Genomic DNA, 16,629 nt, shown 5'->3' on the forward strand with positions numbered 1-16,629 from the left:
TCATTTTTAAAAATGTGAATCACACTTATTTCAGAATGTATAGTAACATAAATTGACGGAAAATTCTCAAAGGAAAAGAACTCCAAAAAGTGGGAGACATCGTCAATATCGGAGGAAAGTGCGATCATTGTCGCTAACTGGTCTAAGAGTAGACAACTCTTGCAGCGAAGATGCGAATATCTAATCATGTTGTAATAACGTTGCGTGTGTGTGTGCACGCGCCTGTGTGTGTGTGCACGCGCCTGTGTGTGTGTGCACGCACCTATGTGTGTGCACGCGCCTGTGTGCGTGTATCTGTCTATATGTGCGTGTGTGTATCTGAATCTCTGTCTGTGTATGTGTGTGTCTGAATCTGTCTGTGTGTGTGTGTGAATGTGCATGTGTGTGTTTGCCTCTTTGATTTGTGTACGTGTGAATGGGCTTCGCTGTATCGGAAGCAAAATTGGTCTAAGGGAGACAATTATGGGATTGGTTTCGAAATGTGATAGGACACGCACGCGCACATATGCACACGAGCACACGCACACATATAGTTTTTGCATTTGGCTTAAGGTAATTGATATGAACTCGCTCTCTGTCCCTTTTTTTTTCTTCTCAATCCTTTCTATCGGAGAGCGTATTAAAACATCAAAGACTTTTCCACTCTTCCCGTGTGATAATAATAATAATAATAATAATAATAAAGATCAAAGCCTATTAACCCGGAACTACCAGGCCAAATGTGATAAAAAATGGAGCAGACCCAAAATGACGATTCTGCAACGACATGATTGAAACAGTGGACCATCTAATCTCTGGATGTAAAGTCTTAGCACCAGTGGAGTATAAATTAAGACATGACAGAGTTGGCCAATATCTCCACTGGCTAATAAGTCGGCATTACAATATCAAAACTGCCGACAAGTGGTATAATCACCACCCTGAGGCTGTAACTGAAGGAGGAAATGTAACCATTCTGTGGGACTTTCCAGTACATACAGACCGAACCATCAAGGCCAATAAACCAGATATTGTTGTGAAAGACCAAAACAATAAAGTTTGCTTATTGATCGACATGAGCATCCCCTGTGATCATGATATCTCAGCGAAAGAGTTTGACAAGCTCAGAAAATATAAAGACCTACTCATTGAAATTGAGAAAATGTGGCAACTCAAGGCGGTTACAATACCAGTGATCGTAGGAGCACTAGGAATGATCAAGAAGGGAACCGAAAATTATATGAGAATGATCCCTGGCTTACCATCCCTGCAAGAAGTGCAAAAGATTGTCTTAACTGGTACATCACACGTATTGAGAAGAGCATTGTCGATGTGAGAACTGTTGCTGCTCATGTATTTTAATTTAACTTAAAAAAAAAAATTAAAAAATAAAAAAATGAACGAACTATTGAGTTTGGTGTAATGGCCTACCAATGTATACTATGAGTTTCTTTGCCCTAGGAGTCGGGCAAATTTGAAAGAAGAAAAAAAAAAAAAAATAATAATAATAATAATAATGAACTTATTGTATACAGTGCTCAGGTGCACCACAACTTGTCAAAAGTGCATATAAAGCATATGCAGTAATGTAAAAATGTCTGGAAAGCAAACAGTGTATGAGTCAGATACATGCTTGTGTGTGTATGGAGCGGGGGAAATCATGTGTAGTGTTGGCGAATCTCAGGAAGCATGGAAGTTTTGAAGGATGCTGTGCTCCGACAACTAACAACTGATGCTGGCAGTTTGTTCCATGCTTCTGCTTGTTGTTCCCTCACTTGTCTTCGTCTTTTGTTTTCTATAAAGTTGAACTGTACACACACACAGACACACACACACAGACACACACACACATACACACATACACGCACATATATATCAAGCACATGCCGTCAGTAATTACTCTGGGTAGGCAGTTGGTGACGTTTTTGTAGTAAAACACACAAAAATAAGCGAAACACAGGCGCATGACTGAGTTGTAGGCAGATTTACTTCTGCCTTTATAGCACATAAAGAAAACGTTGTTGTAGGAATGTACGCAGCAAGTGTACTACAGCAGTACTATGCATAGCTTTAATACTGCAAATTATGCCTACCTAATATACAAAAACATAAAATATTTTGTATTTTATGCATAGTAGTCAGAGTAACCTTCATAATTTTATTGAATTAGGTGCATATTTTGCCATAAAAGGAAAATGTTGCTATCAATCTATTTTATTCAGGGTAGGCACTGCCTACCTTGCCTACCCAGACGGCACATCTCTGATATATATGTGTGTCTGTGTGTATACCTGTAAATATAATATGAGACAATTATTCGGTAGCCATGATGAAACTCCGAGTTTCGGATGTCAGGGCAGAAACCCAATCCGCCATCTCTTCAGTTATCGAGCCATCAAAAAAATGCTATGAAAATTACCCCTTTTTCATAGCATTTTTTCGATGGCCTGATAACTGAAGAGAGGGCGGCATGGGTTCCCGCCCCGACATCTGAAACTCAAAGTTTTATCATGGCTACCAAATAATATTCAGGTTTAATAATAATTTATTGGTGTCGAAGGTTGTTGGCCTTTCCCATATCAATTCCCATAAACTGAAAAACAGATTTTTTAGCTTACAGTTAGAAACATGAGTTGCTATGAATGTGGATAAAAATATATACATGCACGAAATGCATGCATTTATTTTAGCATTTTTTTTTTAGTTTCAGAGGAATCTGTTATGGATGATGAAGAACTTTTGTACAGAGTTTATGAGGTAAGTCACAGAACTTGTCCGAAATTCTTTCTCCTCAGCATGCATGCATGCACACGCACACACACACACACACACACATGCATGCACAAAACACACAAACACACAAAAACACACCCACAGTCTCACACATGCACAACCACACACACACAAAAACACACATACACACACATACATGCACACACACACCCACAGTCTCACACATGCACAACCACACACACACAAAAACACACATACACACACATACATGCACACACACACACACATGCACAAAAACGCACAAACACACATGCACACACACACACACACAAACACACACACATGTGCGCACGTGTGCACACACACATGCGACCCTTGATCCCCCACCAAAAAACAATGCTTGTGACACTACACATTGTATGTCAGTCCTTAATAGACAACACATAGTCAGCACAAATACATGCTAAATAGATGTTAGGCAACCACTACAAGGTCTGGTCCTTGCTGCAATATGGCAGCTTGTGTACCTCAATGACTCTGAGAGCTATTCCAGTTGAGTGTAAGCTTCTGGTAATGCTTCCCATACTGGACAGGTCTATGTAGGGCCAACATCTCTACCTTGAATATGGCAGTTACAAAAGCATTGCTGCCAAACTATAATCAGCAAAACCTGGGAAAAGAAAAGGCAGCCCAGGGTCAAGAATGGAAGAGATACATCATCGGTGGCCTATGCTCCATAAAAAGTGAAGGGCTCTTAATTAAGTAATTATGTTTCATTAACCACACAGGGCTGAATACAGAGGGGATAAATTACAAAGTAGAGCTTTTCTTTTTGGGGAGATAAAAACAAGTGGGGCAGGTTTTCGATCAAAAGGGATCTTAAAAAGGAAAGAAAAAAAAAGAAAAATACAATCAATAGGAATCGTGTATCACAAATGTCATGATGTAAAGTGTAAAGGGGGAAGCAGATAAGGTTAATCCGTGGAAAGAAAAGCCTACGGAAAAGACCACGGTAACCTCGGTCAATAATGTCACATGTTAACACATTTATTTGCAAGTAAGTAACTCTGTTTTAAATTTTTCCAGGTTCATAGGATTATGCTCAAGGTGGCTTCGTTGTTCACACGTGCCATCCTTGCTACATACACCCATCTTTTTTTGAAACATTCGCTAGACAAAACTTGCCTCTCTACTCTCAATTAAGTAATTAAAAAGCTAGGTAGAACTCTTTTGCCATCAGCAGAAACAGGGATGATGATCCCATGTACTCTTTTTTCCCTTCTTCTTTCTTTGGGCCAGGTGACAAACAGCATGTCTTCAGTACTTTAACCCTAACAAATCATATCCCCATCCAAGTGGTATAGCAAGACTGTGTATCACTCAGCCCTTGAATTTGCTCCACTTTTTCCATAGGGATTCTGAGAAGCTCTACTTTGTAATTAATACCAGTTCAAGACTGCTACTTTAGCGACCTCAAAAGGCTAAATACCAAAGTTAACCTTGATGGAATTTGAACTCAGAGCTTAAGAGAGCAAGAATGATTACAACATAGAAATCCATCCAGCATCTTAGCAACGCTGACACACCTATTTAGATAATCATAAATATATGAAGTTTATCATTTTTGTGGATAATTATAGGATTTATGCTGATTATGTATTTATAATTATATATTTATGTTGCATTTTTAATATTGCTTCGTATCTTAAAAAATATATCTTTCATAATAATATTGTTATTAGGTTTCATGATGCAAACAAGAAAATAGGACACAAAACAAGAGTTCATATATATGTATATGTGTGTGTATGCGTGTGTGTATATATGTGTGGTATGTGTGTGTATATATATATATATATATATATAATATATATATATATATATATATATATATATATATATATATATATATATATATATATATATATATATATAGTGTGTGTGTATGTATATTATATATATATACATATTTTTTTAATAATATATCATTATTATTAATATAAGGAAATTAATATCCAAACTCATCATAAAGATATACCCGTGTGGAAGAACTTATTTGGTCCAACCAAAGCCTTGTGAGTGGATTTGGTAGATGGAAACTGAAAGAAGCCCATCGTATATGTATATGTGTTGTGTGTGTGTGTGTGTGTGTGTTTGTGTGTATGTGTGTGTATATATGTTTGTGTGCCTGTGTTTGTCCCCCCACCATCGCTTGACAACCAATGCTGGTGTGTTTACATCCCTGTAACTTAGTGATTCAGCAAAAGAGACTGATAAAATAAGTACTAGGCTTACAAAGAATAAGTTCTGGGGTCGATTTGCTCGACTAAAAGTGGTGCTCCAGCATGGCCGCAGTCGAATGACTGAAACAAGTAAAAGAAAAGAAAAACAGACTGATGTGGAGATGGCAAACTTGAAATGCATCTCCTTCTGCCTTATGAGGCAAGCCTGTGGAAAACCTCCATCTAAGAGTCAAATATTCTCAATGTCCTGTTGTGTTGGAGATGCACCCCTGTGTCCTGATCTGCCATTATGTGTGTCCAATGTAACCTATGGATTTTATGCCAATATTGTCTAATAAGCCATCTCAGGCCCACAAAGAGTAAAGCTTCTAACCTGGTCATCTTCAGAGAAATGAAGGACAAATGTCAGACATAGTAGAAGGCTAAAAGAAAAAACTCTTAACAGACATATCAGAATGAAATCCCCACTTATGTTTTTCATCAAATTCTACTAAGATTCTTGCAGGTTCTGCATCAAGTCTCAACTCCAGCTCACCTGACCATGTCACTCCATTGTATCCAAATGACTCAGGACAATCACATACAGATGATACTGCTCCAGTTCTCTCCACTTACAACTGGGTCGCAGCTTTGGGCCCAAACTGATACAAGCTTCTTGAGACCCCCAACAGATGAGAAAGGACAACTTAACAGGGTTTGATATATCAATATCAATCTTCTATTGCAGAGGCTGCCCTTAAAAGACTTTTCCCAAGAGATCCGTGCACACCGTGACGTGGATAACTATTTGTGTAACACATTGCTGTTGCTAGATATAGAGGAGAGCAATATGGAAGATATTGTCCAGTTGATGATTGATAAAGTTTTGGAAACACAAACGAAGCAAAATCTCAATATGGCTGACCTCATGAAAACCATATTTGCAATGCAAAGAGGTAAGTTATTTTAAAAGCTATAATATTAGTTTGTTCATTTTATTAATTTTATGTGTGTTTTTTCCCTGTTAGCACAGGTTGAATGGCCACCATATGATTCAGTCCTTGTTGCAGTTGGTGGCTTGTGTGCCTCTATGACCCTGAGAGCTATGCCTGCTGGTAGGCCCTTCCATGCAGGACAGATCAAAGGATAGAGGTCGGACTAATACCTACAACCTCTTCATCACCATCACCATCACCACCACCACCATCATCATCATCATCATCATCATCATCATCAATCATCGCCGTCAATCATCAATCATCTTCATTGATCATCAATCATCATCAATCATCATCATCGTCATCGTTGTCATCATTCAGCATCTGCTTTCCATGCTGGTGGAGCTAAACAACAGCAACATTCATTCCATCCATGACTGCCACATTATGTTGGCAAATAGTCTTTACTTTAAAGCACTGTTACTGAATACCTCTCTTTGAGAGATTTAAAAATAATGTTTCTATTTATGGGTTAGATCGCTTGATTTGACTGAAACTGATAAGCCAGAGAACTGCATCAGGTTCCAATCTGATTTGGCATGGTTTCCACAGCCGGATGCCCTTCCTAATGCCAACCACTCCAAGAATGTAATGGGTGCTTTTTATGTGCCACTGGTATGGTGCCAGTTACGTGACATTGGCAATGACCACAACTATGATTTCACTTGGCTTGAAGGGTCTTCTCAAGCACAGCATATCGCCAAAGGTCTCAGTCACTTATCATTGTCTCCGTGAGACCTTCCAAAGTATCAAAAACAGATTTTTGTAGTACCAAGAACATATTAAAGAAGAACACTCATAAAAATGCTCATTTTTAAAAAACCAAAACATGTGTGACAGCCAAAGTTATCATATATACAAACATATTATCAAGAACATATTAAAGAAGAACACTCATAAAGATTTTTGCAGTGCCAACACCCCTACCTAGAAAAAGTAAGCAAAGTTACAGTAGCACCAATGATAATTGAAAGTCAACAAGACCTGAGAGAGGAAGACCTTTTCTTAGGGAAACATGAAGCATTAGAGAAAAATCTGAAAGGCAGAAAAACAGATCCTAATGTGCAAGTGGGGATGGATAGGCAACACCTTAAATAAAACAACATCCTCCGTTATATGCTGGGCCCAGACTTGGAACATACAAGGGAGGCAAAAGAGAGAACTCCCTAAAAGGAGCTGGGGGTAGATTAATGATGCAAAGCTGAAAAATCATGGATACAACAGGAAAAAATCAGAAAGGATGTCCTAAACTCAAGATCAATGGAGAAAATGAGACATAGGCCCATGTTCCATAGGGAACAAAGGCTTTAGGGATCTTTTCGGTTTGAATGGCAGTTTTTTCTATCGGTGTCATATGAAATTGTCACCCATAATTATGACCCTAGTATCGATCTATTGCATTTCAATCTATTTTAGGGTTAGGGTTAGAGTTAGGGTTAGTTAAGGTTAGTTAGGGTTAGGGGTGGGGAGAAGGGTATCTTTTTTCTTCACAAATGTAAATAAACCCAATCTGTTTCTTAAACGAGGGACATATTCATATGGCACAGAATGTTTTCACCTCAATAGACGGTCATTGATTGGTTGAAATTGCAGAAATTGAAAAAAAAAAACAACAAATATCTTATAAACTATAGAATTTTCTTAATAAAGCCAAGAGAAAAAGATATTTTATAAACACATTCTACCAGTATACGAAGTTTAAAATTTTTTAGTTACCTAGAAATTATGTTAAAAACTGCCATTCAAACCGAAAAGATCCGGCTTTAGGTATGTAAGTAATAGTATCAAGGAAAATTCTTGCTAAGAACCCACAACCCTTAAATTTCTTCTTCCTTGTTTTTTTTCCTTCTTTTCTCCCAACCTTTCTTCTGTTTTTTGTTGTTTTCTTGCTATTTTTTCTTTCTTTCTATCTTGCAGTGGACCTCCTCAGCAGAACCATTCAAGGAGTGAAGTTTTCTCAGCTGAACACACTTCAATATGACCATACTTGGCTCTGTATGTTGTGAGTAGTATTATAGTGAGGTTGTATCATTAAATATTGAATATACAGTGTACTGGATGCTTTTTTTTACCCCCATAGAACCAACACTAAATATGATGGTCTTCTAGCCTTGGAAGTCACAAAGCAATCATCACTAGTGCTGGTGCCATGAAAAAAGAAAAGGACCCAGAACACTCTGTAAACTAGTTGGTATTAGGAATGGCATCTTATTTCTTATTTTTTATTGCCCACAAGGGGTTAAACACAGAGGGGACAAACAAGGACAGACACACGGATTAAGTCGATTACATCGACCCCAGTGTGTAACTGATACTTAATTTATCGCTCCCGAAAGGATGAAAGGCAAAGTCGACCTCAGCGGAATTTGAACTCAGAACGTAGTGGCAGACAAAATACCGCTAAGCATTTTGTCCAGTGCACTAACGATTCTGCAAGCATTAGGAAGGGCATCTAGCAGTAGAAAGCATGCCAAAGCAGATACTGGAATATGATGCAAACCTCGAACTTGTCATATTTTCTCAAATCATCCAACTCATAAAAGCATAGAAAAGCAGACATAAAATAGTGGTGGTGGTGGTGGTGGCGGTGGCGGCAGCGGCAGCCATTGTGGTGGTGGTGATGGAGAACTGGTGGTGTTTCTGTTGTAGTTGGTATTGTCATAACTGTGCCATTGTCACTATTCAGGAGTTCAAATCCTCTTGTCATAATATCAAGTGGAATTCTAGCTATGACCATCCTGTCTTTCTTGAGGTTGAGTAAAATAAGTGCTAGCACACTTCAAGTGGCAAGCAAGAAATTTTTAATTACTCAGATTCTCTCCAATGCTTAAATACTTTCAACATGAGACATCTATTGTAAAGACAGACAAGACAGGAATTTGCTGAAAGAAATGTGGTTACCACTCTCTCTCTTTACTTGTTTCAGTCATTTGACTGTGGCCATGCTGGAGCACTGCCTTTAGTCGAGCAAATCGACCCCGGGACTTATTCTTTGTAAGCCTAGTACTTATTCTATTGGTCTCTTTTGCCAAACCGCTAAGTTATGGGGATGTAAACACACCAGCATTGCTTGTCAAGCAATGTTAGGGGGGAAAATACAGACACAAACATAGACACACACATACATATATATACATATATACGACGGGCTTCTTTCAGTTTCTGTCTACCAAATCCACTCACAAGGCTGTGGTCGGTCCGAAGCTATAGTAGAAGACACTTGCCCAAGGTGCCACACAGTGGGACTGAACCCAGAACCATGTGGTTGGTAAGCAAGCTACTTACCACACAGCCACTCCTGTGCCTATATATTATATATTATTTATTATATATATATATGAGGTGCATTCAAAATATTCAACTTTGCTTTCCTGCCAAAACTATTGCTGTGTGAGCAAAATCCTTTGGGCTGGAGGTGATGTCACCCTTCCTGCACACACATGAAAACTTTTGCACCAGTAGGCCACATCAGTTCCCAACTGATATGCCTAGAGTACAGACATGTAGTGCACACTCATCAGATTTTCGTTTTCATGCAAGATGACCAAACACATTGAGCAAAAACCATAAGTCCATGTCTCATCAGAAGTGATAATGGTCTTCATGAAGTCTAGATCATGGTTTCAACACTCCAGTAGGTCTTGAGTGATTTCCATGTGAAGTTGCTTCTGCCGCTGTTGCTGTTGAGCGGTCCGGTCCTAGTAGTCTGAACCATGGTCCTTTGCTATTCGTAAGACCCACAGAAGAGAAAACAGGTCAACCCCTGACACCAAGAGCATCGACGGATGGATGAATGTGCATCCAGGCTCAGTGGTTGCGTAGGAAGTCGGGGACAAGAAACAGGAAGAAAGAGTGAGAGAAAGTTGGGGCAAAAGAGTACAACAGGGGTCGCCACCACCCCCTGCCGGAACCTCGTGGAGCTTTAGGTGTTTTTGCTCAATAAACACACACAACACCCGGTCTGAGAATCGAAACCGCGAGTCCACTGCCCTAACCATTGGGCCGTTGCGCCTCCACTTGCTTCTGCTGCTCCACCAGCACCTTGGAAACTAATTTCACTGACACTCTCCACATTCACAAATCCTCCATCAAAATGGAATGCACTAATCCTCTGCTTATTCCCACTTCTTGACCAATTTCCTGGATTATTACATGATGGTCTTCCATAACTATTCACTGAACCTTCACAATCAGCTCCTCATTTCAGCTTGTGGATGGCCTACTTGAGTATGCATCACTCTCCTCTGAGGGTCATGTTTGAAGCAGATATATCACTCCTCGTTCTGAGTTTTGCCTGTGGTATCACCACCACAAGACTGCTGAATTTGGATGGCTTGAGTTTGAGTGTCACTAATCTTTTGCATAATGTGATGCCACTGTTCAATGCATTCAGTGAAAATGAAAATTTGACAAACGCACATTACACGTCTGCACTCTACGTGTAACAGCTTGGAACTGATGCAGCCTACAGGAGCAAAACTTTTCACACATGCACAGGAAGGGTAGGGTCACCTCTCATCTAAAGGATTTTACATATGCGGCATTAGTTTTAATGGGAAAAAATAAAGTTGGTTATTTTTTTAACACACTTTGTACACAAACACTCATGCACACAAATATATAAGTACAATTCCTACTTTCAAATCATCATTTTTAATACTACAGTCCTTGTTCAAGATGAAAAATGGGTGCCAACAATCAGCATTTAGGGGGCAGGTTTACCATTTGCCTAATCCCCTTTTCACAACCTAATGAAGAATCAAAGCTTAGTATTCAAGTAATGACAGGTGCATCGGCTTATATCTGAATAAAACATGAGATAAGATGGAATGGGATAGTCACAAGTGGAGTGTCTTTGAACAGAGATCTCCTCAATGAGAACCAACCTGTGTACTACATAACACCAACAATCTGTGTGTGAGTGTTTTTGCGTGCGTGTATGTGTTTGTGTGTAGTTTACATATTTGCACATACATATGTGCATATATACATATATATATATACACATACATGCACATACACACACACACATATATACACATACATGTATGTATACACATATATTTACAAATATATAATATATATATATATATATATAGGTACATACATATACATGTGCATATATGTATACATATATAGATCTACACACACACACATACACACATACATAATCTTTTATATTTAATCACCAACCAAAATATAGTTGCCCTACTTTTTTTTAATAACTATGTGTCAGTGCAATATCTGTGTGTGTGTGTGTGTGTGTGTGTGTGTGTGTGTGTGTGTGTGTTTGTGTGTGGGTTTGTTTCTTTTTAAGTGTGTGGGACAAAGAGAGTGAAAAGCTATGAAAGAGATAGAGGGACAGAGAGGTAGAAAGAAAAAGAGGGAGAGAAAGTGAGAGAGAGAGAGAGAAGACAGAGGGGGGAGAAGGGTGAACCCATCAGACTACAAGGTAAATACGTCCATATACAGTAAACTTCTGTTATCAGATTTACTTGGAATGTATATGACTTACTTCCCTTCGCATTTATTGTTTATCTTAAACCAAAGAAAAGTCAGAAACTCTCCAACACACGGATTGTTTATTACGTTCAACTATTTTTTTTTTTTTTATGCTTCACAATTATGTTTATCACACATATTTTCTATTGTAAAATACACCTAAAAAGAATTTGTTGTCTTTTCTGGTCTTGAATTAATGTAATATATGATATCTGGTATTTAAAATACCAACCAATAAAAGAGATCCCTAAGTCAGCAAGACCCCCAACCAGGAGCATAGCTAGGGTGGGGCAAGCAGGGCACATGCCACTTTGAGTAGGGTGCACAATTTTGGCCAAGATCATTTTCTAATTAAGCTATTAAAAAAATTCTTTAACCTTTTCAGGCATGGTTTGTTTTGCATATCGCCATGCAAATTTTTAAAACCAGTTATTCAATTTTCTATGCAAATTCCTACTTTTTGGTTGTGGAATGGGAGGAGCATAATTTTGATGCTTGTCCTAGGCACTTTTTACCCTAGCTGTGCCCCTGCCCCCAACATTTTACCATTGCAACCCATTTCAGTAAATTGCTAATCCTCTGAAATCCCCACATTTTTTTTTTAATCCTTTATCTCTTATTGTTTTAGTCATTAGACTGAAATCATGCCAGGACACTACCTTGAACGGTTTTAGCCTGGAGCTTATTATATCAATCACTTTTACCAAACTGCTAAGTTACAGAAACTGCGTAAGAAGCCCACTGTATGTTTGTGTGTGTGTGTGCATGTGTGTGTATACATACATATATATAATCATCATCATCGTCATTGTTGTTTAACATCTGCTCTCTATACTGGCATGGGTTGGACGGTTTGACTCCAGCTGTCTGTTGAGGTATGGTTTCTATGGCTGGATGCTCTTCCTAACACCAACCACTCAATAGAGTGTGCTGGGTGCTTTTCATGTGCCACCAGCACAGGTGAATTTATACAGCACTGGAGTGGGTGCGTTAACACAGCATTGGTACAGGTGCTTTTTATGTTGCACCAGCACCTGAGAGGACAAGCCTGTGTGTGGAAGACAGTGATTTCACTTACCTTGAGGTGTCTTATCAAGTACAGCAAATTACCACCTCTCCTGGTCCCTTGTCATTTCCTCAGCAAGGCCTAGCATCAGAAGATCCTTTCACACCACTCCATCTCACGTTTTCCTGGGTCTACCCCTTCCACTGGTTCTCTCCACAATTAGAGCTCAGCACTTCTTTATGCAGCTGTCCTCATGACCAAACCAGCACAGCCTTTTCTCTTACACACAACATCTAATGCCTCTTATACAAAGTTTTCCTCTTAAATCATTTACACTTGCATGCACACTGACATTACCCATCCAGTGGAGCATGCTAACTTCATTTCTTTCAAACCTTCACAAGTCCTCTGTAGTCAAAGCCTATATTTCACTGCCAAGTAACATAGCTGTATGTACACAGGCATCATACAATCTGCTTTTCACTCTGAGGAAGAGGTCCTTAATTACCAACAAAGGTAGAAGCTCTCTGAACTTCACCCAGCCCATTCTTATCCTAGCAACTACACTTTCAGAACTCCCCCACTGCTAACTTGGTCTCCTAGATAACAAATGATTCACCTGAGCATTTGAGGGAGCCTATTGTCTGCGTATTTTTACTGCTTATTGTACCTGCACATTTGTCACACACAAAGACTATATTCTCCTTCTTTTGATACCACTGCACCTCTTACGTGTTCAAAGCTTGCACTGGGTACAACACATGGAGTTTCTACCAACACCCTTCTTACACACTGAGCAGGGCCATCTCCCAGAAGGGATTTGTGACTTGTCTGTTTTCCTACTTAATAGGACTTTAGTTTTTGCTGGATTAACGCTAAAGCCCTTATATTCCAAACCTTGTTTCCACACCTGAAGTTTCTTCTCTAGGTCAGATAGTAATTCAGGTATAAGAACAAAGTCATCAGTGTAGATGTAGATGAGTTCCCAGGGACAGCTGATCTTGAATTCTTCTGTTAAGGCCTAGAGGACTAAGATAAACAGGAGGGGGCTGAGAACTGAGTCTTGGTGGAGTCCTACCTGTACACTGAATTCATTGCTATACTCATTGCCAAACTTCACCTTACTGGCAGCATCCCTGTACATGGCTTGTACAGCTCTTACTAACCACTCATCTACCCCTAGCTTCCACATTGACCACCAGATAAGGGAGTAGGGGACCCTGTCAAAGGCTTTCTCCATGTCAACAAAAGCCAGGTACAGAGGTTTATTTTTGGCTAGATATTTCTCCTGCAGTTGCCTAACGAGGAGTATAGCATCTCTTGTGCTTCTACTTGGCACAAATCCGAACTGCACCTCATCTACACTACATACATACCTACACACATACATACATACGCACATACATACACACACACATGCACACACACACATACATACATATATATATATATATATAATATATATATATATATTATAATAATAATAATATTGTGTGTGTGTGTGTGTATGTGCAATTGTGTGTGTCTTCATGTATGTTTGTCCCCATTCAACAGCTGGTGTTGATTTGTTAACATTCCCATAATTTAGCAGTTCAGAGAAAATGATAGACAGAATAAGCACCAGACTTAGAAAAAACTAAGTATCAAAGTCAATTTATTCAGCTAAATACTTCGAGAGAGTGCCCCAGCATGGCCTTAGTCCAATGACTGAAACAAGCAAAAATAAAATAAAAGATATTTTAAAATAGGTGCAGGAGTGGCTGTGTGGTAAGTAGCTTGTTTACCAACCACATGGTTCCGGGTTCAGTCCCAATGCATGGCACCTTGGGCAAGTGTCTTCTACTATAGCCTTGGGCCGACCAAAGCCTTGTGAGTGGATTTGGTAGACGGAAACTGAAAGAAGCCCGTCGTATATATGTATATATATATATATATATATATATATATATGTATATATATGCGTGTGTGTGTTTGTGTGTTTGTGTTTGTCCCCCTAGCATTGCTTGACAACCGATGCTGGTGTGTTTATGTCCCCGTTACTTAGCGGTTCGGCAAAAGAGACCGATAGAATAAGTACTGGGCTTACAAAAGAATAAGTCCCAGGGTCGAGTTGCTCGATTAAAGGCGGTGCTCCAGCATGGCCTTAGTCCAAATGACTGAAACAAGCAAAAATAAAATAAAAGAGTATATTCCAAACCCCATCACCAACAGACTAGACTAGATGCTATTTCCGCCTCCTTTCTCCAAGATATTCCATTGATATTGTCTTTCTTGCCTTAATTTAGATGTGAGTGGCCAACGGTGATAAAAAGACATACAGTGATAGCCAGACTTCTTCATCCGGTCAATATGGGCTGCACCAGTCAAGAAGTCGTCTTTGTGATTTTGGTTGTGGCTTCCAACAAAGAGGTGGGTACATGTATTTTGTCACTAACGAAACATTCTTTGTTCTTAACACTTGATTTATTCATATCTGAAAATAAGGGTAATAGTAATAATGATAATCCTTTCTACAATAGGCACAAGGCCTAGAATTTTGGGGGAGGGAGCAAGTTGATTACATCAACCCCAGTATGCGACCGGTACCTATTTAATCAACCCCACAAGGATGAAAGGCGAAGTCGACCTCAACAGAATTTGAACTCAGAATGTAAAGACAGACCAAATGCTGCTAAGCATTTTGCCCAGTGGGCTAACGATTCTAGTAGCTAGCCACCTTTAATAATAATAATAATAATAATGATAATAAATGCCTATTTCTTTATTACCCACAAGGGGCGAAACACAGAGGGGACAAACAAGGACAGGCATAGGTATTAAGTCGATTACATCGACCCCAGTGCGTAACTGGTACTTAATTTATCGACCCCGAAAGGATGAAAGGCAAAGTCGACCTCGGCGGAATTTGAACTCACAACGTAACGCAGACGAAATACTGCTAAGCATTTCGCCCGGCGTGCTAACATTTCTGCCAGCTCGCCACCTTAATAATAATAATAAATGCCGTGATGCAGTACCAGGCAGTGGGTCTCATGGCTTCTGATCCTAACTGATTGGGAGTGTTATCATGTACATTGTTTTGTCTTGGTATAAAAGATGGGCTACAGCAAATATTCTGCTCAATACCACAGATTTGCTTGTCAGTTGTTTGACCTTAACCAGTTGACCATGTCCCTTGGTGGCTGATGATATGTGCATCTCTGATCATGAGCAGAAGTAGTGGTGGAGCATCATAGCCATGTGTTGAGAGGGATTCTTTAGGGTTTGAATAATTCACCTCTGGATACATGGGTGTTTCATTCAACATCCTTAAACAACCCTTATTCAGGGACCTTTTGAGTGGGATGGGTTACTCGACCAGAAGAAAATTCTAATTGGGCCCCACCTACAAGGTCATGTGCTGTTTATCTTGATATGAGATCACCATGTCACACACATATGGTTGTGGTGCTTGTGCCTGATGTACCCTTATCAGACGGGTAGTCATAATGGGTATATTGGGCTTCGTATATTTTACCCCAGCGTCACTTTGATGGCATGCACTGCTCTCTCACTCAATGATAATGATGATGATGATGATCATGGTTTCAACTTTTGGCACAAGGTCTGCAAGTTCAGGGAAGGGAATAAGTTGATAACATTGGCCCTATTTGCATGACACCGCTATCTGCCATGACCATGATTTTGCTCAGCTTGGGTTTTCTTCTCAAACACGACATAATGGCAAATCTCTTTTACTCTTTTACTTGTTTCAATCATTTGACTGCAGCCATGCTGGAGCACTGCCTTTAGTTGAGCAAGTCGACCCCAGGACTTATTCTTTGTAAGCCTAGTACTTATTCTATCGGTCTCTCTTGCCGAACCGCTAAGCTACATGGACATAAACACACCAGCATCGGTTGTCAAGCAATGTTGGGGGGGGGGATGAACACAGACACACAAATACACACACATATATATATATATACATAATATACATATACATATATACGGCAGGCTTCTTTCAGTTTCCATCTACCAAATCAACTCACAAGGCTTTGGTCAGCCTGAGGCCATAGTAGAAGACACTTGCCCAAGGTGCCTCGCAGTGGGACTGAACCCGGAAACATGTGGTTGGTAAGCAAGCTACTTACCACACAGCCAAAACAAAAATTAGTACAGGGGTCAATCTGTATAACAAAAACTCTTT

General features: G+C 39.5%; 1 protein-coding gene across 2 annotated transcripts in view; it reads left to right on the top strand.

Moving 5' to 3' along the window:
• LOC115214871 (sodium bicarbonate transporter-like protein 11) overlaps positions 1-16,629 on the top strand; it is a 120,545-nt gene that overhangs the window by 68,752 nt on the left and 35,164 nt on the right. For both annotated transcript variants that reach the window (XM_036505560.1, XM_036505561.1), the window contains exons 2-5: positions 2,684-2,736; positions 5,683-5,890; positions 7,850-7,934; positions 14,726-14,849. In XM_036505560.1, the coding sequence (XP_036361453.1) occupies positions 2,684-2,736; positions 5,683-5,890; positions 7,850-7,934; positions 14,726-14,849 (470 nt within the window). The remainder of the gene's footprint in view (positions 1-2,683; positions 2,737-5,682; positions 5,891-7,849; positions 7,935-14,725; positions 14,850-16,629) is intronic.

This window comes from Octopus sinensis, linkage group LG8 (assembly GCF_006345805.1).
Source record: "Octopus sinensis linkage group LG8, ASM634580v1, whole genome shotgun sequence".
Taxonomy (NCBI): Eukaryota; Metazoa; Mollusca; class Cephalopoda; order Octopoda; family Octopodidae; genus Octopus; species Octopus sinensis.